We start from the raw sequence: 25443 nt of genomic DNA, 5'->3' as shown, positions 1-25443 counted from the left end.
TTTATGGAATCCTCACAATATTGAATTTCTATTTAGGACACTAGAATGTGAAATAAATCTGCCAAGTGATAAAAAGTGAAATTTGAAACCAGAACTAACACATGACAATATTTTTTCCTTTGCTACTCAAGAAAGTCACTTAAAAACTAAAAAGAATATGTAAATCAAAAAGTAACCAAGGAATTCCCTAACACATTTGACTACTCAGACTCTTTTCTGTTTTTCAAAATACAAGTATTCCCGAAGGTTCATTGCTTAACTCTATGTCCTTTTGTTCTCTAACACAGGGAAACAAATATAAAATTTCAGTATCTTCCATCATAGGAAAATCTCTCAAATCCCTTTGCCCTTGGAGATCTGATTTGTTTCCATGGCTTCAAATGAAGATGAGTCCCACATCACCCTCACATCATCCAATCTCCCTGGCTTCAATCACCGGGCTTTAGTTAGATATCTGGACATCTTCCATTTGCCCCTCTACATCTATTCTCCACCCGTTTCACCCTTCTCTCTGTCCCAAGAGACTGACTTCATCAACAGGGCTCATTTGGCTTCAGACTGGGCTTGGTTAATGGAGTGTTTTAGCCAGGGGTTAGAGAGAGGGAGGAGAATAAAGCCAGGGAACTTAGCCCCTGGACCAATTTCTGTGAAATGCCTGCCAACTATCTGTGTCCATTTTTGGCATTTTAAGTAGCCCTCCCCTCTTCCTGGACCTGGAGGCAATAGAGAGAAACAGGTCTGTCACTGTCAGCAGTGATCCCTCTCCTATGGGATCACTGTGCTCACCCACAAGTTCCTAACAAGCCCTTGATCACAAATTGCCCTCATCTGGGCATGCCTCCTCTTCTGTAATAGGATTCAGACTGTACCTTTACGTATCTTTAAATACTTAAAACATTCCTTCTTAGATGCTTTGACTCAACTCAAAATGAACCGATTACCAAACTTATCAGCTTCCCTCCTTCAAATCCCTAAGATAACATCATCACTTGTGGCCTAAACAACAAGGAAAACTTCCTGTATATGCCTCCCTCCCTTGTTATACCCTGGCCTGCTAGACCTTACATAGCAGTACGCTCCTCTGTGCCTGTTTCTACTACTTTGTTTTAATATTTCTCAAATCATCCTTCAATGCCTACAACAGCTAGTCTTGCTGTCTCATCTTTTCCCTACAACTTAACCTATATCCACAGATAGTAATTCCACAGTACTTCCTACCCATAACCTTCTAAGTCGTTCTGCTTATTTCTATGCTTAATTACCAACTCTTGAGATCTAATCAAGTTTGTGTCCTTTGTTGTTATTGTTGCTGGTTTTGTTGTTGAACTCAGGGTCTGGGCTCTATCCCTTAGCTTTTCTGTTCAAGGTTAGTGCTCTACCAATTTGAGCCACAGCTCTGCTTCTGGTTTTCTGGTGGTTAACTGGAGACCTTCCTGCCCTGTCTGGCTTTGAACCACAATCCTCAGTAGCTAGGATTACAGGCATGAGCCAGCAGCAGCCAGCTATTTATAAAATGTTTATGTTCAAATCTCTAGCGAATCTAAGATGTACTCTCACCACACCACTCTCCACACTCATCTATAGCAGGTTCCCAAGCTGGAGGGTCTCCGCAGGCACTGGGAAGATGTGGCAAGATCACTATCGTTCACTACCACTCCTCAGTTACTAAGGCTGACGTTCCCGTCACAAGCAACTCAGCACAGGTTTACATGAATTTGCCTGCTTTTAAACTTTCAAAGTATTTGTTTTCTCCTACAAAATGTAAGCCACAGCTGTGAAAAGAAATGTAGACTTTTAGTCTACAAAGAGGTAAATAAAGCAAAATAGCTGTAATTCCTTTAACAAAGTGAGACTCCCTTTTATACATGAAATAATGAAGATGACTAGATGCAAATCACTGTGTGATTTTAGGACTGCCAGCTGGATAAAATAAGAAATGTTTTTGGTGTGGACACATACATGCAGAATGAAAGAAGAAATATTTCACTGGAAACTCAACAATGATGTAACAAATTAGTAAATTTAACACGGAACACTTTTTATAGTGATATAATCTAAATTATAATGTAGGAGCATTCCAGGAAGTGTTTCCAAGATGTATTCAAGAAAATCTTTTTCTATATGAGCATTTGTTATTTGTTTTGTTTTTTGAGACTGGGTCTCGCTGTGTAGCTCAGACTGGTCTTCAAACTGGACTTAGCCTCTCAAGTGCTTGGATTACAGGCATTTACTATCATGTTTGGCTCTAACCAGAACTTAATTGCCCTAGTTCACTTTGCTTTTCTTCGCAGTCACTCTCTTTTCCAAAATCTATGCACATTTGGTATTTGGTTACATATGTTCATCACCACACTGACCCAATTACCTAACAGGAAATACCCATCGGCTAAGTCAAGGTAACCTTTATTCTTGGTACATGTTCTAGAAATCTGACACATGAAAACTGATTCAGAGTTGAATTCATTCAAAAGTGTACAATTCTTTAAGATAGAAACAGAAGTTCATATTTCCTGATTTAAAATCTAATCTATGACTATTATCAATCCTTGTAAAATAACATTAACTTACAAGCCAGAATGGAACTAAACACGTAAGATAATCTTTTGAGGTATTTTAATATAATCTTAGAGTAGCATATATGATTTGCTAACATTTCCTTTTATGGTTTAAGAAAAACAAATAAAGCACATTACCAATTTTTTTTAAATCACAAAGTTCGTTGACCCAAATTGCCCATATCCCCTTTGATGGAAATAACAATCACTCTCATCTCTGCCCTGCAAATTATGTATGTCCTTCCAAGTCTAAAATGACTGAGAAAATTAAAGTACTTCAGTAGATTATATCCACTGTCCTTTGGCAAAAAAAAAAATGTTCTTAACCTAATTAGTTTAATAAAAGAAACACTGTAAATTATAAAACATTTGGTCACTCTGCTCTGGCATTTTAATATGCTAAACATTCCAATTTTCCTACTATGCAAAAATGCTATTGTAATTGGTTGTTGTTGTTGTTTGGGGGGGGGAGAGGGGAGGGTCAGTCCTGGGGCTTGAACTCAGGGCCTGGCCACTGTCCCTGAGCTTCTTTGTGCTCAAGGCTAGCATTCTACCACTTGAGCCACAGCACCACTTCTGGCTTTTTCTGAGTAGTTTATTGGAGATAAAAGTATCACTGACTTTTGTGCCCAGGCTGGTTTCTAACTGAGATTCTCAGATCTCAACCTCCTGAATAGCTAGGCCTGAGCCACCAGTGCCCAATGGTATTATAATTTTTTTTTTTTTGGTATTATAATTTTTTTGTTTTGTTTTGTTTTTTTGTCGGTCGTGGGGCTTGAACTCTGGGCCTGGGCACTGTCCCTCAGTTCTTCAGCTCAAGCCGAGCGCTCTACCACTTGAGCTACAGCGCCACTTCCGGTTTTCTGGTGGTTTATTGGAGATAGGAGTCTCATGGTCTCTCCTGCCCGGGCTGGCTTTGAACCGCGATCCTCAGATCTCAGCCTCCTGAGTAGCTAGGATTACAGGCATGAGCCACCAGCGCCCGGCTTTGGTATTATAATTTTTTAAGTTTCCAATTTGCTACCTAAATTGTTCGTGTGTGTGTGTGTGTGTGTGTGTGTGTGTGTGTGTCTCTGTGTGTGTGTCTGTGTGTGTGTGTCTGTGTGTGTGTCTGAGTGTGTCTCTGTGTCCTGGAGCTTGAACTCAAGAGCCTGGGTGCTCTCCCTGGGCTTTTTTGCTAAAGGCTAGTGCTCTACCACTTGAGCTACCAGCTTTTTGGTGGTTCATTAGAGATGAGAGTCTCATGGGCTTTACTGCCCAAGCTGGCTTTGAACCGTGATCCTCACAGATCTCAACCTCCATGTAGCTAGGACTGCAGGTGCCAGTCACTGACACTTAGCTGGTCTTTTTTGTTTTTCATCAAAACATCAAAGAAAATTCAAAAACCTCAAAACTTAAGCCTCAACTTAAGCTTTTCCATTTTTTTGTGAGTCATGATTGTTTCCTTTGCAATAACATGAACTCCAACAAACTACTCTATGTAATAATACAAGTAGCTGTTCTACCTACCTTTTTCCTCTAGAAGAAAATTAATCTCCAAATTGACACTTCTATCTTCAGAGTAGGAAACTTTCCAAACCCCAAGAAAGTATATATAATAACTACTGGGAATCAAGCATTAGTCAAGACTGTATAGTCATGGAGCCTACATGAAGTGACTAGCTTCCATGTGGTAAAAATGAGCTGATCACTGAGTACTTCACCTGGTGTCTGGCACAGTCATCATCACTGCTCAGACAAGAAAGGTAACTCTTTTTATCTCTCAACTCAACAAAGAAAAGTTAGGGAAAAACCAGTTTAAGGTGAAGAGGCCAGCACCTCAGGTCATGCCAAGATGGCAAATACTCAAAACTTGTCATTATAATAGTTTGATACACTTATAGAAATGTATTGAAATATTTAAGAACGTTCTTTCTAGTTGTAAAGCAATTTTAATGGTTCTTGTTTTAACATTTACACAGCTTAAGATAAATTTTTGTATTCATTGTTTATATAAATCACTATGGCTCTTCTGTGAAGATATTCGCATTTTCTTTATGGTCATGGCAAAACTTTATAAAGATTTTCCAGAGAATTATGCATGTTAATCCCAAATTAAACATACCACCATCTCACCACAGATGGAAACACCAAGATGTCTAAGATGACAGAAAAGGAAGAGGAATCTTACTGATCTCTACAAAGAACTTCTCACCTAAGTAACAAAATTCATACTGCTGCACCAGGATTAATTCAAAGAAAATGTTATAAAATGAGAAGACCATATTTATTTTTTTAATTAAAACGTTAACTTATAAACTAACATACTGACTTCTTAAAGTAAATGACAACTAGGATTTGTACTAAAAAAATAGCAGCTGAGCACCGGTAGCTCACACCTGTAATCCTAGCTACTTAGGAAGCTGATATCTAAGGATCACGGTTCAAAGCTAGCCCAGGCAGGAAAGTCCATGAGACTCTTGTCTCCAATTAATCACCAGAAAACCAGAAATGGCACTGTGCTCAAAGTGGTAGAGTGCTAGCCTTGAGCAAAATTTGCTCAGGGACAGTGCCCAGTCCTTGAGTTCAAGCCCTACAACCAACAACAACAAAAAAAAAATTATGTAACTTTTTGTTATCTACAGCAATTCACTTAAACAGAGATGGTTCACTGGCTTCCAACTACACATTATATACATACATATATATGCATATTATACATATACAACTATACATTAAAAAGAAGTTCTTCAATGCAAGGTTCACCTAGCATAGCAACACTGAAGCTTAAAAAATAAGGGCTTAAAATAATCGATGCTTTGAGATGTCTACCTGGCTCCACGTTCTCGGTCTCAACTTCTTGCTCTTCTGCCACATCTTGCATCATGTAAGTCTCATCATCATAAACCAGAACCTGGGCCGCATAGCCCTGTTCCAATCTGGCACTTGGAACTGGTTCCACAATCACTGCTGGATATTGAGAAACTTTTTCATTTTCCTACAAGAGCACATTTTAAAAACAATCAATTGTTTTACTCAAAAATTCTGGATTCATGTATAAATTCTTAAGTTCATACAGTCCCAAGCAACCCACAGTTTCATGTACTATACATATTTTTAAAAAAGAGATAGACAGGACTAACTTTAATAGACTAAACATTTTAAATATTCAGGACTAACAAATTAAGACAGCTGATTAAAATCATGCATATAATTATACTACTGCCCACTGAAGCAGTAGTAAAAAAAACTTTATTTTATGTGTAATTCCAGAGGGAGAAAGATAAGGACAACAAATAAGTGGTAAGAGTGGTAGTAGATAGTTCAGCAAGCTTAGTAAAGCCAAACCATAGCCTGACAGCAAAAAGAAAAAGCTGTAAGGACACATTGTGCAGTGGAGAATCCACTGAAAACACCACCAATTGCTTCTGGAAATGGCATAGCAAGTAGAAGGGAAAGAGGAAGAATTATAAGAAAGTCCATGTAAAACTGTTAGGACCAACTCTTTACTGCCATGATACAATCATCTGCTTTTACTTTATAGAGAGGAAAAAACAAAATATTCGAAGTATAATAGGAACATTTGCTATTATTAATACCAGTTTCTAACATCAAAAAGTTTCCAGTCAACTTTTTCATCCCCTACTTCAATAAGCAGTCAAATGTTACTAGACATCAAAGGAAAGTCATTTCATAAAATACATATATATATATTGGGGGGGGGACAGTCCTGGGGCTTCAACTCAGGGCACTGTCCCTGAGCTTCTTTTGCTCAAGGCTAGCACTATACCACTTGAGCCACAGTGCTATTTCTGGCTTTTTCTGCTTATATGGTACTGAGGAATCGAACCCAGGGCCTCATGCATGCAAGGCAAGCGCTCTACCACTGAGCCACCTTCCCAGCCCCATAAGATATATATTTTAATGTTTATATTCCTAACCGAAATATAATGTCTACAAAGCAATTTAGTAAAGAATATCCAAAAATAAACACAAAATCACCCTTAGAAATTATGACAAAACAGGGCTGGGAAGGTGGCTCAGTGGTAGAGCGCTTGCCTTGCATGCATGAGGCCCTGGGTTCGATTCCTCAGCACCACATAAGCAAAAAGAAAAAAGCCAGAAGTGGCGCTCTGGCTCAAGTGGTAGAGCACTAGCCTTGAACTGAAGAGCTGAGGGACAGCGCCCAGGCCCAGAGTTCAGGCCCAACGACCAGACCCCCAAAAAAGAAAGAAATTATGACAAAACAGCTAAAATGAAGAAGGCAAAGAGGTAGCTCAATATTAAGGCACCTGCCTAGAATGCATGAGTCCCTAGTTTCAACCTAAGAGGAAGAAGAGGAGGAGGAAGAGGAGGAGGAGGAGGAGAAAAAGGAGGATATAGTACAATGTAAGACAAAACTGAGGTAATCATCTGATGAAAAAAGGAGAAAAAAAAATTTTAGAAAAATAGAAAATAGGGCTGGGAAGGTGGCTCAGTGGTAGAGTGCTTGCCTTGAATGCATGAGGCCCTGGGTTCCATTCCTCAGCACCACATAAGCAGAAAAAAAGCCGGAAGTGGCTCAAGTGGTAGGATGCTAGCCTTGAGATGAAGAGCTAAGAGACAACGCCCAGGCCCAGAGTTCAGGCCCCATGACTGATGGGGGAAAAAAAATTCATTTCATGCATTTCTTGCATTGATTTCTATGAATGAAACTGAAATGTAAGATACTGAATGCCTAACCTCTTGATTTTCTACTCCATCGCTGGAAAGATCCAAAACAGAACCCCCACCGTCAGCCACTGCTGATGACATTGTTCCCTGAGGAAACTTCAAATGCTATGCATCAGTGTCATTAAAGCTTCATAAATAATGACCGGGCAAAGAGATCTGCATCATTATGTGCGAAGAGTCAGTAGTGATGGAGTATAGTAGAGATCCAGAAATCCAGTCTTCTAAAGATGATTAATTCAAGAGCCTAAAAAAAGGAAGAGTTTGAACAGTTATCAAGAATACAAAGGAATGGTATATAAACCATAATATATTTTGCAGTCAAATAATTTATTAATAGTTTAGCTATGAAAAATAATGGATTTTACATCTCTAACTCAAAAGAGGGCTGTAGTGAGTATTCTAATTCTTAAAATACTAATATGTTAAAGACTAGTAAGAATTTAATATTCAAGCTCATTTACTAACTGAACAAGTCCTTATCATGTAAAAGTGAAATTATTAGAGGAGATAAATTGTTACAACTTCCTTTATGAACATACAAATTTTATATAACAAAGAGCCAAGGGCCAGTAGCTCATGCCTATAATACTAGCTATTAAGAAGGCTGAGAGTTGAGGTTCAAAGCCATCCAGGGCAAAAAAGCCTGTGAGGGCTAAAAAGGTGCCTTAGTGGTAAATTGCTAGCCTAGCATACATGAAGCCCTGGGTTTGATTCCTTAGTACCACATAAACAGAAAAAGCTGAAAGTGGCACTGAGACTCAAGTGGTAGAACACTAGCCTTGAACAAAGAAGCTCAGAGACAGTGCTCAGATCCTGAGTTCAAGCCTCAACATCATTACAAAACAAAAACAAGGATAAAACAAAAAAATACAACAATAATCCCATAATTCTACTCCATGAAAGCTCCTTGTTACCATATCAGATAGAATTTCTAAAATTTCGGGCTGGGAAGGTGGCTCAGTGGTAGAGCGCTTGCCTTGCTAGCCTGAGGCCCTGGGTTCAATTCCTCAGCACCACATAAGCAAAGAGAAAAAAGCCGGAAGTGGCATTGTGGCTCAAGCGCTAGAGCGCTAGCCTTGAGCTGAAGAGCTGAGGGACAGCGCCCAGGCCCAGAGTCAGGCGCCACGACAGGACCCAAAAAAAAAAAAAAAGAATTTCTAAAATTTCTTCTCTAAACATACAAACAGTAATAGTAAAATAAACTTTACTTACAATTTGAATATTAACTGGTCTAAGCATCCTTCACGATTTTCACAAGTTGCCAAGAGCCAAAACCTGAACTAGCAGTTCTCTGGAACTACTATAGGATGAGAAAAGAGTATTAATATAATTCTATTAAAAAGCATTTTGTCCCAAATAGGGATGACGCAAGATAATAAATGCTAATTAAAGCAAATCATCACTAAAGCCTCATGACACACACTTACATGAGTATGGAAAAAAAATCTTTCTAGGCTGGGCACTGGTAGCTCACACCTGTAGTCCTAACTACTCAGAAGGCTGAGTTCTGAGGATCACAGTTCAAAGCCAGCCCAGGCAGGATAGTCTGTCAGATTCTTATCGCCGATTAACTAGCAAAGTGAAGTGGTGACATTGTCCAAAAAGAAATGTACTTTTGGGCTGGGAAGGTGGCTAAGTGGTAGAGCGCTTACCTTGCATGCCTGAGGTCCTGGGTTCAATTCCTCAGCACCACATAAGCAAAAAAAAGAAAAAAGCTGGAAGTGGTGCTGTGGCTCAAGTGGTAGAGCGCTAGCCTTGAGCTGAAGAGCTGAGGGACAGCTCCCAGGCCCAGAGTTCAGACCCCACGACCAGACCCCCCCCAAAAAAAAAAAATGTACTTTTTACTGACTTATGTAACTGTAACACCTCTGTACATCTTTATAAGAACAAAAAAAAAATGTAAGTGGGAAATGGAGCCTTGGCCCAAGTAGTAGAGCACAAGCCTTGAACAAAAAAGCTCAGGGACAGAGCCCAAGCCCTGAGTTCAAGCCCATGACTGACACAAAATAATACTAATAATAATTCTTTCTAGATAACTTGAGGAGTCAGAAATTTTTGTCACCACTAAATAGCTATTACCAAGTAAGGATACATCCAATATATATAGCCTATGACCAATATTATGAGCTATACTTCAATCAACTGACAGATTTTTAGTAAGTAGTTACATGGATAGCTCCTTCTCCCCAGAAGTATGAAATTTAAGTTTAAAAAAGGAAAAGAAACACAAAACCCAACCATAAAACAATGGTAGTGATATGTGATTGTCCATTTAGTCATCTTGCTACTTTGTCACTCACAAGCTTAGCATTAATGACAACAATATCTGCCTCCTCAAATATCCTTCCTCCTTTTTTTTTTTTTGTCGGTCGTGGGGCCTGAACTCTTGAGTCTGGGTGCTGTCCCTCAGCTCTTTCCGTTTATGTGGTGCTGAGGAATGGAACCCAGGGCCTCAAGCATGCAAGGCAAGTACTCTACCACTGAGCCACCTTCCCAGACCTCCTTCCTCCTTTCTAAAACTAGTGTACTGTTGGTTACTGGTGACTCATGCCTGTAATCCTAGCTACTCAGGAGGCTGAGATCTAAGGATCACGGTTCAAAACCAGCCCAGGCAGGAATGTAAATGAGACTCTTATCTCCAATTAACCACTAGAAAACCAGAAGTGGCACTGTGGCTCAAGTGGTAGAGCACTAGCTTTGAGCTGAAAAGTTCAGGGCCAGTACCGAGGCTTAGAGTTTTCAAGCCCCACAACCAACCAAAAAAAAAAAAAAAACCTAATCTCCTGAAACATGCACTGGATCCTAGAACTTGCTCCAAAATCTAAAAATAGAAATGTTTATTTGTAAGATCCTCATCTTAAATGGAAAAACACTTCCATGGTCCAGTTACTACTCCAATTCCTCCCACTTTCAGATAGAGTCTTAGAAAAGAAGCCTTCCATACGGTCTCCACTTCCTCATTTCTCAGCAACTCTTCCTGCTACAGAAGTTTGACATCTATCCTTGAACAAATGAAATTTTTACTAAATTCTACTTTTCCAGTTCAATGGATACTTTATTCTTCAAAGAACTTGCTACCTCTGAAACACTTGACAGTTTATCATCCTTTTCTTAATTTTGAATTTCCTCCTTCTTCTCTACTCCACCTTGCAGGTCCTACCCTTAATTTTCAAGGTTTTGAGAAAAGAGTTCAAATGGAAGCCTATATTCCATTTTTCTAGATATTTTCAAGGTACAAATCAAGCGAAAAAATTGTTAGTACTTTTTTTCTTTTTTCCTATGTACCTTATAACAACTTGACTGAGCAAGTTCTGGCTTTGAATTCTCAAGGTTCCCTGGAGTTCTGTAGGGGCACTGAAGCCATCCCCCTCCCCTGGCCTATACCCAACCCCTCTACCTTAGGCTCCACCTCAGACTCCACCTTTGGCTCCAGTGAATTCTCTCATGCTGTGGGCACCCAGCCCATGCATCCCAGCTCCAGCAACATGCCCGCAAACAACTCCTCCTTAAGCCATCCTTTAGACAGAGAAGAACCCATGCAGAAGCTATGGTCAAGGGAGGGAAAATTGGGGAAGATACTCATGAAGGAGTACATGGGCAGAGAATTCTGGGATCCAAATACTGATTAAGGAAAAGACCACGTGAACTTGTCACCTTAACTCCTCCACATCCTAAATACTCTGTAAGGTATGACATCTATTCTCATAGCTTCATCCAACTCTCTCATCCAGACAAGTGCTGGTGACTCATGTGGGCAATCGTAGCTACTTCAGAGAAGGACACTGGGAGGGCTGTGGTTCAAGATCAATCCAGGTATACACCTAAGACTCATTTCTCAACCAAAAGCCTGACAGTGCCCATATGTCATCTTGGCTACAGAGAAGGAAGAAGTAGCCAGGTGTCAGTGACTCGTGCCTATAATCCTAGCTACTCAGGAGGCTGAGATCTGAGACTCACAGTTCAAAGCCAGCCCGGACAGGAAAGTCCCTGAGATTCTTATCTCCAATAAACCACTAAAAAACTGAAAGTAGCTCAAGTAGTAGAGTGCTAGTCTTGAGCTGAAAAGCTGAGGGACGGCGCCCAAGCCTGGAGTTCAAGCCCCACAACCAAAACAAAAAACAAAAAGAAGGAAGAAGTACAATTCCATGGCAGCTTGGGCAGAAAAATCCACAAGACTCAATCTCAATGGAAGAAGCTGGGTACAGTGGCACATGTATGTCATCCCAGCTACTGTGGGAAGCCTAAATTAGGAAGACCTCAGTCCACATCTGGGCAGGAAGCAAGACCTCATCTCAGAAGTAACCAGCACAAAAAATGGGGTGCTAGATGTGTTGCTTGGTTGAACATTGCCTAGCAAGTATGAGGCCCAGAGTTCAAACCTCAGTATCAATGAAAATATATTTTCCAGTTTAAACCATTTTCATGGGCTCTAAAATTTGCCTAACAAAATGATAAATAAATTAAATTAAACAGGGAGCACTGAGCAGAGAGGAAGGTATAATTTCAAGTTCGGAAGAGAAAGATTCACTGAAAAAGTAACCTGAGTAAAAGTGTGAAAGTACTTTGCAGAATTAGCAAAATATTAGATTCAAATGTCCAATTTTCAAAAAAAAAATCATGAAATAAAGAAGTACCATATGAAGGTTTAAAAAAAAATTTTTTTTGTCCGTCTTTTACCTCACTTAATTAACACTTCTTTGTGCTGGTAGCAGTCAAAGTCACTTTAAACACTGTCAGGCATACAGTTAATTATTGTCCATCAGTTACCCTACTGTGCCACAGAATATCAGAATTCATTCTTCCTGTCAAACTGCATTCCTGTACCTGTGAGCCATCCTTTCTCCACTCCCTTTCCTCCTTCCACCCTTCACAGCCCCTGATAATACTTATTTTATTCCCTAATTCTATGAAGTACGCCTTCTTAGCTTCCACATGTGAATGAGAGCATGACAAAGACCGAATGCTAATCAATAACTCTCAATGTGTTATCAACAATCATTCTAGACTCACTCCAGGAACTCTTTCCAGACACATGAAGTTCTGCAAACAACTTACTTTAACATTCTCTGATTAAGCAAATTTTCAAATGAAGAACTAGACAAAAGACACAGATGGGGAGGTTCAGAGATTAGAGAAAAACTAAAAATGAAACTCAAGGTTTATGTCCTGACCATTATCAGATGATCAGAAAGTCTAGAATCGGCTCACAATAACCTTTAATTCATTAAAACACACACACAGGGATGGGAATGTGGCTTAGTGGTACAGTGCTTGCCTAGTATGCATAAAGTGCTGGGTTCGATTCCTCAGTTCCACATACACAGAATAAGCTGGAAGTGGCGTTGTGGCTCAAATGGTAGAGTACTAGCCTTGAGCAAAAGAAGCTCAGGGAGCCGGGAGCTGGTGGCTCACACCTGTAATCCTATCTACTCAGGAGGCTGAGATCTGAGAATCTAGGTTCAAAGCCAGCTGGGGCAAGAAAGTCCATGTGACTCATCTCCAATAAACTACTAGAAAACCGGAAGTGGCGCTGTGGCTCAAGCAGTAGAGCACTCGCCTTGAGCTGAAGAGTGCAGGGACAGCGCCCAAGTCCAGAGTTCAAGCCCCATGACCAACAAAAAAAAAAAGAAGCAGCAGCAGCAGCAACTCAGGGACAGTGTCCAGGCCCTGAGTTCAAGCCCCAGGACCAGCAACATACACGCGCGCGCGCACACACACACACACACACACACACACACACACACACACACACGCCTTAAAGACAGCTTGAACAGGACATGGAGGCTCATGCCTGTAATACCACCTACTCAGAAGGTGGATTCAAGAAGACTGCCCAGAAGCCCAGGCAAAAAAATCCTGCAGACCCATTTCAAATAATGGGTAGGCATGATGCTACACACCTGTTATTCCTGCTACATGGGAAGAATAAATACGAGGATCATGGCTTGGGCCAGCCCAGGCAAAAAAAATTATACCCTATTGAAAAAATAAGCTCAAATGGTAGAGTACCTGCCTAGTAAGTGTAAGGCCCTGAGTGTGAACCCGAATACCATCAAAAAAAAAAAAACTTTGTTTCAACTCACACAATTCTTTTACTAAAGGTGATCAGAATTAGATTCTGCCAGTTATTAAGAAAACCGAAAATCCAGTTAAGTTCTGTTCAACAAAGCAAACCAAGAATCTCTGCTGAGAAATTTCCAGACCATAACTGCTATTCTAGAAACTCTAGTGCAGAGAAGTTTTGCAGCTTTTCTTTCACATTTTAAAAAGGACACAGGAGGGCTGGGAAGGTGGCTCAGTGATAGAGTGCTTGCCTTGCATGCCTGGAGGCCCTGGGTTCGATTCCTCAGCACTACATAAGCAAAAAGAAAAAAAGCTGGAAGTGGCACTGTGGCTCAACTGGTAGAGCGCTAGCCTTGAGCTGAAGAGCTGAGGGACAGTGCCCAGGCCCAGAGTTCAGGCCACACGACTGGACCCAAAAAAAAAAGGACACAGGAAACAACATCCTCTTAATATTCTAATATCTGAAGGGGAGGCTGCAGTCACAATGATAAATATGTATATCCTATGAAAGTAGGAAAATTGAGGAACCAAGAGGGGTCGGGTGGGCTAACACAGATCAAGATACATTGTACTCAAACTGACATGGCATATTGTAACCCTTTTGTTACAGTTACTTAGATAATAAAAAGATAATTTAAAAATTATGAAAAAAAATTCCGGTGTGATAAGGCATTTGGAGTGAATTTATCCTACAGAAAGGTCAACAAGTACCTTAGTTAAGAGAATTAGCTCATCTTGAGAACGAGCTCATAAGAGAATTAGCTCAAACAATGAAGAGATAATAATAGCTAACCTTCATAGACCACTTACTCTGTGCCTGGGGTTAGAGATTTAGTTACAAGAGCCTCAATTCTGCAAAAAAACTCATACGTACTTAACCTACATAATCCCACAAAACAAACAGTATTGCTCTCATTTTACATGTGGGGAAACAGAAGTACAGGATATCTGAAGTAGCTTGCACAAGGTCAACTTGCTCCAAAAACAGTGAAAGTGAATTTCAGCCCCAGTAGTCTGACTCCACAGTCTACAAAGTTCTTCTGCCTCGTGATTATGCAAGTTACCTGTGTTGTTTTAACGTGGAAACAATGCACTTAGAATTAGCCAGCTGGTCTGTTAAGATTATCTCAACTTTGTTGGCAACATCCAAAGTATCATCAAGAGTGTCTTCTTCTCCACCAGGGTATTAATTGTCCTTGGCCCACCGACGCCACAGAGCTTCTTCAGTCTGTCTGACCCTGTTTGTTGGCTCAAACCCACAAGACACACAGTATGTGCTATCTTCTCTCTTCCTGGCCAGCTTGGGTGGGCAGGGGAACCTGACTGACTGTACAGTGGTTAAGCCTGTTTCAACTGAGGCCCTCTTCCTTGGGGATTCCTATTCGTGGCCAAGCAAGCACTTTAGCATGGCCCTCTTCCAAGAAGAAACTGGCCCGGTGAGTACACACTTCACCCCTGCCCTCTAGGCATTTGCTTTGGCTTGAACTCTGGAAGGGGCAAAAGCTTCCTTTGATTTTGGTGCTATTCTGGTGAAACTTTTTTTCCTGCAATGCTGAGGATCAAAATTTTAAGACTTCACACATGCTAGGCAAGCCTCTACCATCTAGTCCTACAAATAGATTTTTTTTCTTTTTAAAATTAAAACTGTAAAAGAATCACACAAGACTTCTCCCACTCAAGCATGAGATTTTTCTACCTACTTACTTATTGGCTTACAACTCAGTCTGATTAAAAATCTTAAGTAATAACTACATATATCTTTATCTATGTAACTATATAGATTTTTCTTCCTTCTCCCCCCCAAAATGAGGAGAGGGGCCATATGTGACTTATGTAAATCAATAAATTCTCTCATACAAATTCTAATGGCTTTAGGGAAAAAGTGGCATTACTAACAATACCATTCTCATTTGCTGGTTTGCAGAAAGAAATATTGGCCTGAGATTCTGGTGTTATTTTTGTTTGTTTGTTTGTTATTGTTTTTCTGCCAGTCCTGGGGCTTGAACTCAGGACATGGGCACTGTCCCTGAGCTTCTTTTGCTCAAGGCTAGCACTCTATCACTTTAGTCACAGCACCACTTCTGGCTTTCTCTGCCTATGTGGGACCAAGGAATTGAACCCAGACCTTCATGCATGCTAGGTGCGCACCCTATCACTAAGCCACATTCCCAGCCCCCTGAAATTCTGTATTACCAAAAAATGAGCCTTTAGGCTTATGCTCGTAATCCTACTGACTCAGGAAACTGAGATCTGAGGATTGTAGTTCAAAGCCAGTCACTGACTCTTTTTTTTTTTTTTTTCATTTTTGCCAGTCCTGGGGCTTGACACTGTCCCTGAGGTTCTTTCACTCAAGGCTAGCACTCTTACCACTTGAGCCACAGCACCACTTCTGGCTTCTTCTGTGTATGTGGTACAGAGGAATGGAACCCAAGGTTTCATGCATGCTAGGCAAGCACTCAACCACTGAGCCACATTCCCAGCCCTCAGTGAGACTCTTATCTCCAATTAACCACACATACACATACACACACACACACACACACACACACACACACACACACACCAGTTGTACAACTATGGCTCAAGTGGTAAAGCACTAGCCTTGAGTACAAAAGCTCAGGGACAGCATCCATGCCCTGAGTTCAAGCCCCAGGAGTGGTACCAAAAAAGAAGAAAAAGGAAGCAAAAGCAGAAAAAAATTTCCCTGTAGAAAGTACTAAGGAAAATACACCTAGTTTCCCAGTTGTGGGCCTGAACTATTTACAAGATTACCTCCCTTTACCAAGGTTTCTCCACAAGGCCCTGAACATAGACCAATTATGGGTGTGTAGACTGTATGAGGAATGAATGAATGAATGCTTATTTTCATCTGAAGGACTAAGTATCACTCTCTCTATTACATCGGGGACTCCAAATTACTAGGCAAAGAGACATTAACTTCTTTCATAGAAGTTAAAGTAAATCTTCAGCCTTAGCAGAGATGACTCTTTTTCCACTGGGGATGGGGGAGAGGGGTCTTCAACATCACCGGTTCACCTGGAGATTTTGTAGGAGTCAGAGAATTAAGCACAGAATTATATCATGGCTAGAAACTTCTGTGTCCATCCTGAGGAGAAAAAAGGAAGCAGAGTATGGAAGCTCCCTCTGTGGACGCAGCTCCTTGCCAGGGGACGGGGGAGCCGGCTCCCAACCTTGTTCCCACGACCCCACACACCTACACACCTGCAGGGATGCAGACTCTCGTGTGCTGCGTTTCTACACAGGAACGCTCCACAGTCAGTGCTTAACCTTCCGTTTGGATGTTTGGATGTTTTAGGCGGGCCAGAGGGCTGGTCACAAAAGCATTCTGCCTCCTGTGTGCCAAAATTCCAGGGCTCCAGGAGGAAACCAGGTGTTCACCATAAACCATATTGTTTGCACAAAATTGTAGGCACAATTACTGGAAACACTATGAGAGCCAAGGACAAATCTTGAAAACTACCCTTTCTTTTTTTCTGTTTTTTCTTTGTAGTACTGGAAACTGAACTCAGAGCCTTGGGCTTGTACCACCTGGGACATGACCCTGGCCCTTTTACTTTCTTAAGCTTCTTTTCTAGATAGGTCTCACACTTTGCCAGGACCAGCCTCAAACCATGATCCTCCAACCCAGCCTCCAAAGTACTGGGATTACAGGTGTGTACCACTATACCTGACCTTACTAAACATAGCCATCTCAGATCAACCATGTTATCTCCCAACCTCACTCACTGGTAAACAGGACAAACAGTAAAACCAATTTCATAGCTACAATTGTCATCGTATATGAGCAGTCATTATTGTTACCCAATATAACAAGACATCATACCTAAAGATCAACTGATGGCAGTGATGAAGAACTCTATCAGAAATTGTAGACAAGGTCTACATCATCACAGAATTGTTATAACTTCAAAATCCCTTCCAAATTATGGTGTATCTACTTTATTTCAAACATATCTGGCTTCCTTACAGAAAAGTAAACTTTGAATACAATATATATATAAAATATTAAAATGACATAAAAGTCAAGTTTTCTTAATAGTCAAATTTGTACTTTGAAAAAGTAGTTTATCTCCAAAAATTTTATTTGCATGTAAAGTTTTCAAGGACAATATTCCACACTATCTAATCTGAAATAATTAAGTTTTACCACATAAAAACAACATTGTTCACTAGTGAGATCATGAAAGGAAAAAAAACACTCATATGGCAATTCTTTGGAAAGTCAACCTTCCTCAGGTTCTCAGGAGGGACAAGTGGAGGATCATGAATTAAAGGCCAGCCCAGGCAAAATTATCAGGATCATTCCTCTAGAGCAAAACACAAACATAAGAGTATGCGTGCTGGGCACCCTACCATTGCACCACACTCCCAGGCTTTTTCGCTTTAGTTACTGTTTAGTCTTGTGGCTTTTACATTTGACCTCTTACCCAAGCTTCTCACATAGCTAATATTACAGAAGCACACCACCATTCAAAGCTTGTAGGTAGAGATGGAGGCTTGCTAACTTTTTGCTGGGGTGACTCTAAACATTGATCCTCCTGATATGTGCCTCTCAAAAATTGGGATTACAGGTGTGTGCCACCACACCCAGCTTCTTGGGAAATATCTATTAACTCCAAAAGAGTCAAGGGAGAACAAACAAAAACAAAATTTCTTTTACAAATTGAAACATGGAAAATAACCAGCAGAATTGCACTCATAAATCTATCAATTGCTATATTAAATATGAACAGACAACGCTCTAACCAAAAGCAGGTTATAGCATCCGAGGAAAACAAAAGCTTTACCTAAACTGGGTGCTGGTGGCCTACACCTATAACCCTAGTTACTCAGGAAGAGAGCTGAGGATCATGCTCATCATAGCTCATGAGCTAGCCTGAGCAGGAAGCTCTGTGAGACATTCCTCTCCACTAGTCCTAGGGCTTGAACTCAGGAACTGGGCACTGTCCCTGAGTTTCTTTTTTGCTCAAGGCTAGCATTTTACCACTTGAGCCACAGCACCATTTCCAGCTTTTTCTACTTACATGTTACTGAGGAATGGAACCCAGGGCATCATGCGTGCTAGGTGAGCACTCTGCCACTAAGCCACCTTCCCAGCCCAATTCTTTTTTATTATTTTCTTATTGTTATTATAAAGGTGAGGTACAGAGGGGTTACAGTTATATAAATCAGGTAATGAGTACATTTCCTTTTGGACAATGTCACCCCTTCCCTCATTGTCTCCCAGTTTTTCCCTCCCATCCCCACTCACAAGTTATATAGTTCAATTTCAACATAGGTCTAGTGAGTACCACTGCTGCATTTGTTCACCCTTTATCCCTCCATTTGTGAGACATTCTTTTTTCCAATTAACCACCAAAAACAGAAGTGGAGCTGTGGCTCCAGTGGTAGTCTTAAGCAAAAGAAAAAAATAAGAAGTTCAAGGACAGCACTTAGGCCCTAAGTTCATGTGTTCCCCCCACCCCCAACAACAAAAAAAAGAACATTTATCTACATGTTGTCTGCAGACACACTTCAGATTAATAAATTTGGCTAGAGTGGGGGAATGGTAGTTTAGAAAATAAGCCATGCATGCATGGAGAGCTGATGGCCTAGCTGGTACCTGACAAGATAGCACTAGGGAGAGACCATATATGATAACAAGGCCAACTTCTCAGGAGACACAATAACTATGTAACTGTACATACCTACCAACAGAAAACAAAAACAAAACAATGGAAAATTTAAAAAATTGGTATTCACTGGGGGAAAGTAAAGGAGAGCTAACATTGTCCAAAAGAGAAATGTAAGCATTACCTGAATTGTGAAATGGTAACCCATCTGTACAGCACGTGAGTAATAACAACAAAGTTGTGTTTTTAAAAATATACTTCAGGGGCTGGGAAGATAGCTCAGCGGTAGAGTGCATGCCTTGCAAGCATGAGGCCCTGAGTTCCATTCCTCAGCACCACATAAGCAGAAAAAGCCGGAAGTGGCACTGTGGCTCCAGTGGTAGAGCACTAGCCTTGAGCTGAAGAGCTGAGGGACAGCGCCCAGGCCCAGAGTTCAGGTCCCATGACCAGCAAAAAAAAAAAAAAAAAATATATATATATATATATATATATATATATATACACACACATATACACATATACTTCAATGAAGACTGATATAATGGCTTGATAGGAAATCATCACAAATAAAAAGTTAACAGTGGCGGTACATACCTAAAATCGAAGCACTCAGGAAACTGAGGCCAAAAAATAAATTAGACCCTATTTTATCTCATGTACAAAAAATTCAAAATAGATCTGAATGAGCTCAAACTGTAAAACTTTTACAAGGAGAAAATCTTAAGATTTTTGATTATACAGAGTTCTTACAGATTGCAACAAAAACATGATCTATGGAAACAATACTAAAGAAATTGGACTTTACCAAAATTCAAAATACCAAGTAGGCCAGGTGCCAGTGGCTTCCACCTGTAATCCTAGCTACTCAGGAGGCTGAGATCTGAGGATCAAGGTTCAAAGGCAGCCCTGGCAGGAAAGTCCATGAGACTCTTATCTCCAATAAACCACCAGAAAACTAGAAGTGGCACTGTGGCTCAAGTAGCAAAGTGCTAGCTTTGAACTGAAGAGCTGAGGGACAGCACCCAGGCCTAGAGTTCAAGTCCCACGACAGACAAAAAAATATATAGATATAGATAGATAGATAGATAGATAGATAGATAGATAGATAGATAGATAGATAGATAGATAGATAGATAGATAGATAGACCAAGTAGAAAAATAAGATATCCATCCAGACTAGGAGGAAATATTTGCAAATCATGTATTTAGTAAAGGATTTACATCCAGAATATGCTATGGGGCTGGGAAGGTGGCTCAGAGGTAGAATACTTGCCTAGCATGCATGAAGCCCTGAGTTCAATTCCTCAGTACCACATAAAAAGAAAAGGCCAGAAGTAGCACTGTGGCTCAAGTGGTATAGTACTAGCCTTGAGCAAAAAGAAGCATTAGGGCCAGTGCTCAGGCCCTGAGTTCAAGCGCCAGGAATGGAAAAAAAAAAAAAAAAAAACTGGAAGTGGCACTGTGGCTCAAGTGGTGAGTACTAGCCTTGAGCTGAAGAGCTGAGGGACAGTGCCCAGGCCCAAGCCCCTCCCCCCAAAAAAACAGAATATACTACAAACTCTTTACAATTAAGTAAGTCAAACCACCAGTTTTTAAATAGGGAAAGACTGGAATAGCTATGTTAACAAAAAAGGTATATGAGGGTTGGGAATGTGGCTTAGTAGTAGAGTGCTTGTCTAGCATACATGAAACCCTGAGTTCAATTCCTCAGTACCCCATAAACAGAAAAAGCCAGAAGTGGCCCTGTGGCACAAGTGGTAGAGTGCTTGCTTTGAGCAAAAGAAGCTCAGGGACAGTGAGTGCCCAAGCCCTGAATTCAAGCCTCAGGACTGGCCAGAAGAAAGAAAAAAAAGAGAAGGGGTGTGTAAAAAGATATGTGAAGGTCAACACAGTAAGGCAGAAAATTTCAAATTAAAACTACAATGACCCAGGCGCCAATGGCTCACGCCTGTAATCCTTGCTGCTCAGGAGGCTGAGATCTGAGGATCAAGGTTCAAAGCCAGCCCAGGGAAGGAAACTCCGTGAAACTCTTATCTCCAATAAACTACTAGAAAACGGGAAGTGGTGCTGTGGCTGAAGTGGTGGAGAGCTCACTTTGAGCTGAAGCGGGCAGGAATAGCACCCAAGCCCTGAGTTCAAGCCCCATGACCAACAACAACAACCTACAATGAGTTTGTCATTTCAACTCCACTAGAATGGTTATAATTTTTAAAAACAGACCATAACAAGGAATGATAAGGACATGAAAAAACAGAATTAATTCTGATACATTAGTGTTAGGGAAAGAAAATGGTACAGCCCCTTTGAGAAATAGTTTCTCAGAGGTTAAGCATATGAGGTACTAATTCTACTCCCAAGTATTTGTCCAAAGAGAAATGAAACCATCTTTTCCTAAAAGACTTTCCCTCAAAGATCTAAGAGTATCATTACAAATAGTGCAAAACAATCCACATAACTTCCAACTGTTCAACAGATAAACAAAATGTGGTATATCTACAGAAAGGATTACTGCTAACAATAACAAGGAACAAAATCCTGGTACACGTTACAATAGGGCTGCATTTAAAAAATTAGGCCAAATGAAAGAAGACCAGATGCAAAAAAGACTATAAGATTCTACTTATGTGTAATATCAGAGAGACAGACAAAGACAGACAGGCAGACAGAGAGAGACATAAACCTGTGAAGACAAATTGGAAGCCAGCCAGTACTCCTGTAATCCTAGCTACTCAAGAGACCGAGATCTGAGGATCAAAGTTCAGAAGCCTGCCTGGGCAGAAAGTCCATCAGACTCATCTCAAATAAGCCAGAAGTGAAGCTGTGGCTCAAATGGTGAAGGATCACTCTTGAACAAAAAGCTTAAGGCAAGGTGCCCTGGGCTCAGAGCTCAAGCCCCGCACCCACCCACCACCACCATTACCACCACCCCACACAAACACACAAAATGGTGATTACCTAGCTCTGGGATGTGAGGAGAATGGAGATTTGGAGGCAGGAAAATGTTCTACAGTTATGACAGCTTCACAACTCTATTGTCTGAAAATTACTGAATCACAAACTTAAAATCGAGCAATTCTTAGTATTATGACAAGAAGCTAGCTCTTTAAAACTGCACACTCTCACAAGAAATGACAAGCCCACCACGCCTCACACATCCTCCAAGCATTCCTCCTAAGAGCCCCCAAGTGGACACTCAATGTCCATCAACTGGTGAACGAATGATAAACCCAAGGAAGTACATCCACACAAGGGAGCATTACTCGGCAGTAAAAATTAAAGTTTAAAGCATAAAGGGGAACATGCTGCTAGACCATGCACACATTTTGGAAAGGTACTACTTTCTGCAAGAGGCCAGCCACGGAAGCCCACAACAGGCAAATCTAAACGAGAAAGTGGATACGTGGCTGGTTACCCGGCCAAGGAGTGCTGGGGGGCACCCAGCGCTAAAGGGTCTGATGGGTGTGGAAGGGGTTCTTTTCCTGCGGCATATGCTGAAGCTGATCACGGTGAGTTCTTGTATCAGTACTGCTGTTTCCCCCTCTCTTCAAAAACAACGCACACAACTTGTGAGCAGATAAAACTCAACCACTGAACAGAGAAATCACAGTCTGAGTCTTTCCCACCACACTCAAAACTCCTTGGCAAATGGGTGTGGAGATGCGAAGGGAGGCACAGTAACTAGCCGGTGAGGAAGTTCTGTGCGCGTGACGCCCAACATTCAAATCTCAAAGGCCCAGCCAGTCGGGGCGGCTCGGCACGTGTGTGCGGGGATGCTCCCGACTGCGTTCCAATGGCTCCACGCGGTACACGCAGCCTCCGCGCGTCCCCGGTCCCGGGGAGTTGTTCCACCTCTGGAAGGAACCAAAACACTCCCGCTCCCCCCCCCCCGCCCCGCCCCGGCCTCGGAACGGCGGACGTCGTTCCGGTTTCGGCACCGGGGGAGGGGGGGGGGACGAGGAGGGGGGGACACTGCACCAATTTGCCCGGTCGCCAGAGGCTCGGACGGGGAGAAAGCACATCGGATCACCGAGCCCAGGGTCGCGGCCGCCCCGCGGCGCGGGGAAGCGAGCCCGAGTTCGCGCGCACGGGAGAGGGGAGCGACCTCCCCGCGCTCCTCGGCCCGAGTCCCGTAGAACTTCCAGAGAGGCTGCGGCGGGCGCCGGCGGGGAGGGACCGGCCCGGGCCGAGCTCCCTCCGCAGGGGACGCGGACGGCGGGCGCCCGACGGGCGCGGGGCGAAGCCCGTTTTGTTTCACAAGCGGATTCCCGTCGCCGCCCGGCCTCCCGGTGCCCGCGGGGATCGGGGCGGGGGGGGGGGGGTGCGGCCCGGCGGGGGCCGCGTGCGGAGAGCGAGGAGGATAAAAGGGCAGAGCGCAACCTGCCGTGCGGGCTGGCGGCCGCGAGAGGCCCGCCGGGGCGCGGCGCCGGCCGCAGCCCCTCCCGGGAGCCGGACCCCGCCGGGCCCCGCACGAGCCCGGGCGAGCCGGCGCGGGGCGCTCCCGCTGAGGTGACTCGCGCCGGGAGGTAAACACGGCGGGGCCGGCGGGCGGGAGGACGCGCCCCGCCGCGCGGCCCATCCCCCGCGGGCCGGCCCCGCGCCCCGCCGCCCCGCCGTGTTTACCTCTGCCTTCCTGCACGTCCCGCTCCCCGACCGTTGCCCGGGCCGCTCGGCGCCCCTGCCCCCCAGCGCCCGGCCCGTGTCACCGCCGCAGCCTCCGGAAAACCCCTCGCGAAGCCCGGAGCACACAAGGCGGGCGCGGGGCGGGGGCGCGGAGGCGGCGGCGACACTCGGGACGGGCCGGGTCCCGCCGCGCCCCCGGCGGCCGCCGCGCTCTTACCTGCGCTCCGCGTCGGCGGGAAGACCGCGGCGTCCCCGGGCCTCCCCGCAGGCCCGCAGGCCGGCCCAGGCGCCGCCGCCGCTCCGCCGGCGCGGAGTCCGGAGGGAGCCGGGGCCTCCGGCAGCCCGAGCCGCTCCACAGGGAGAGGAGGAGACAAAACAGAGGCGCGCCGCCCCGCGCAGCGCCGCCCCGCGCAGCGCCCCCACCGCACCGCCCCGCCGACCCCCCAACCGCCGCGGCGACGGCGGCGACACAGAGCCCGGCGCGGGGAGCGCGGCGGCCCCCGCCCCGCGGCCGGCCCCCTCCCGCCGCCGCCCGCCTCGGCTCCGCCCCCTCGGCCGCCGCCGCCGCCGCCCGGGCCCCGGAGCCCGCCCCGCCCGTCCCCGCGCCCCGCCCCCGGGGCGGCCCCGCCTCGCCGGTCACGCCGGGCGGGCTATTTATACCCCGCGGGGCCCGCCGCCCGCGGCCCGACCTGCCTCCGGCGCCCTCGAGTCCCGCTCCCCCTCGGCGCCCAACTTCTCAGGTAGACGCTCGCCCCGGGGCCGGCGCCCGCCCGGCTCCCGCGAGCCTGTCCGGCCGCGGCGGGCTCTGCTCGGCCGCGCGGGGGCCGCGGGGCCGCGCGTGCACCTGCCGCGCCCGCCCGCCGCTCCTGCAGCCGGCCGGGGCGCTCGCCCTCGCCGCCGACCCTCCGTGAGCCCCGCGGCCCCCGCGGTCACCTGGTCCTCCACTTGGCACGCCCGCCCTCCCCCGAAGGTGCGGCTCTGACAGCTGAGGGACGGGCGGCAAAAACTCTGAGACCCGGTCCGGGCGGACCCCGGCTCCGCTGGGGCTGAGTGAAAGCCGGGAGCCGGAGGTGGGGGCGCGCCGGCGAGCGGCCAGGGGGCGGGGCGAGCGGCCGGGGGCGGGGCGAGCGGCCGGGGGCGGGGCGAGCGGCCGGGGGCGGGGCTGGCCGGGGGAGCGGGAGCGGACGCCCGCCCCGCCCACCGGTGACGCACGTGGTGCTCGTCCCGCCCCGCCCCGCCCGCCGGCCTCGCGCCCCTCGGCGCCGCCCGCTCCGCCTCCCCGCTCGCCGAGTCCCGGGCCTTGTGCACCCGCGGGCCCGCCCCGTTCCCAGAAATTGCCGCCCGCCCAACGGCCCCGCGGCGCGGCAGTTGGCGCCCGCGTTGGCTGGCGGCCCGGCGGCGCGGCCCGCACGGAGCCTTCGCGGCTCCTCGTGGGTCGGCGACAAGAGGTGGCCGGGGTCCCCGCGGCGCCGGTGCGGGAGCCGGGGTCCTGCGGGTGCGTGTTCGGACACGGGGTGGGGGGGGGGAGAGCGCGGCGTGGCCGCCGCCCCGCCCTCCGCACAAAGGGGCCGGGCGGAGCGGGCGTCTGCGGGGCGGGGGACCGGGGGCCGCTGCGGGACGCCCCGCGGCCGGCCCGCCCGGGCGGGCTTCGCGGGCGCGGACGTGCCGGCCCCGCCGCGTGTCCGGTGTCGGTGTCCTTAACAAAGAGCTGCGGCCGGCCCGGGGCCCCTGCGGGAGACCGTCACCGGCCGCCGGGACGGCCCCGCGCGGGACCGCGAGCCGTCCGCGCCCTGTGGTCGCGGTGCGTGGGGGGGCGCCCTCCGGGGGCTGGGGAGACCCGATCGCGTCGTGGGTGCGGGGCGATCCCGCGCCTGAGGGGG

The 25443-nt window shown here is 45.3% G+C and overlaps 1 protein-coding gene across 6 annotated transcripts in view; it reads right to left on the bottom strand.

The window, feature by feature from the left end:
- The window catches only part of Elf2 (E74 like ETS transcription factor 2), a 71815-nt gene extending 47548 nt beyond the window's left edge, over positions 1–24267 (bottom strand). For 2 of the 6 annotated variants that reach the window (XM_042701610.1, XM_042701613.1), the window contains exons 1-4: positions 23781–23869; positions 8460–8547; positions 7257–7491; positions 5367–5532 (exon numbers count right to left, since the gene is read on the bottom strand). In XM_042701610.1, coding sequence (XP_042557544.1) covers positions 5367–5532; positions 7257–7328 — 238 coding nt within the window. In that variant the 5' untranslated portion in view covers positions 7329–7491; positions 8460–8547; positions 23781–23869. Of the gene's footprint in view, positions 1–5366; positions 5533–7256; positions 7492–8459; positions 8548–23780; positions 23870–24252 lie in introns of those variants that run through there. The other 4 variants (XM_042701616.1, XM_042701618.1, XM_042701612.1 and 1 more) reach the window with 3 other exon arrangements.
- Between the last annotated feature and the right edge of the window lie 1176 nt (positions 24268–25443).

The sequence above is a fragment of the Dipodomys spectabilis genome, unplaced genomic scaffold (assembly GCF_019054845.1).
Source record: "Dipodomys spectabilis isolate Male_0828 unplaced genomic scaffold, ASM1905484v1 ptg000297l, whole genome shotgun sequence".
Taxonomy (NCBI): Eukaryota; Metazoa; Chordata; class Mammalia; order Rodentia; family Heteromyidae; genus Dipodomys; species Dipodomys spectabilis.
The sequence above is the reverse complement of the archived record's forward strand: the minus strand, read 5'-3'. Positions and strand labels throughout refer to the sequence as shown.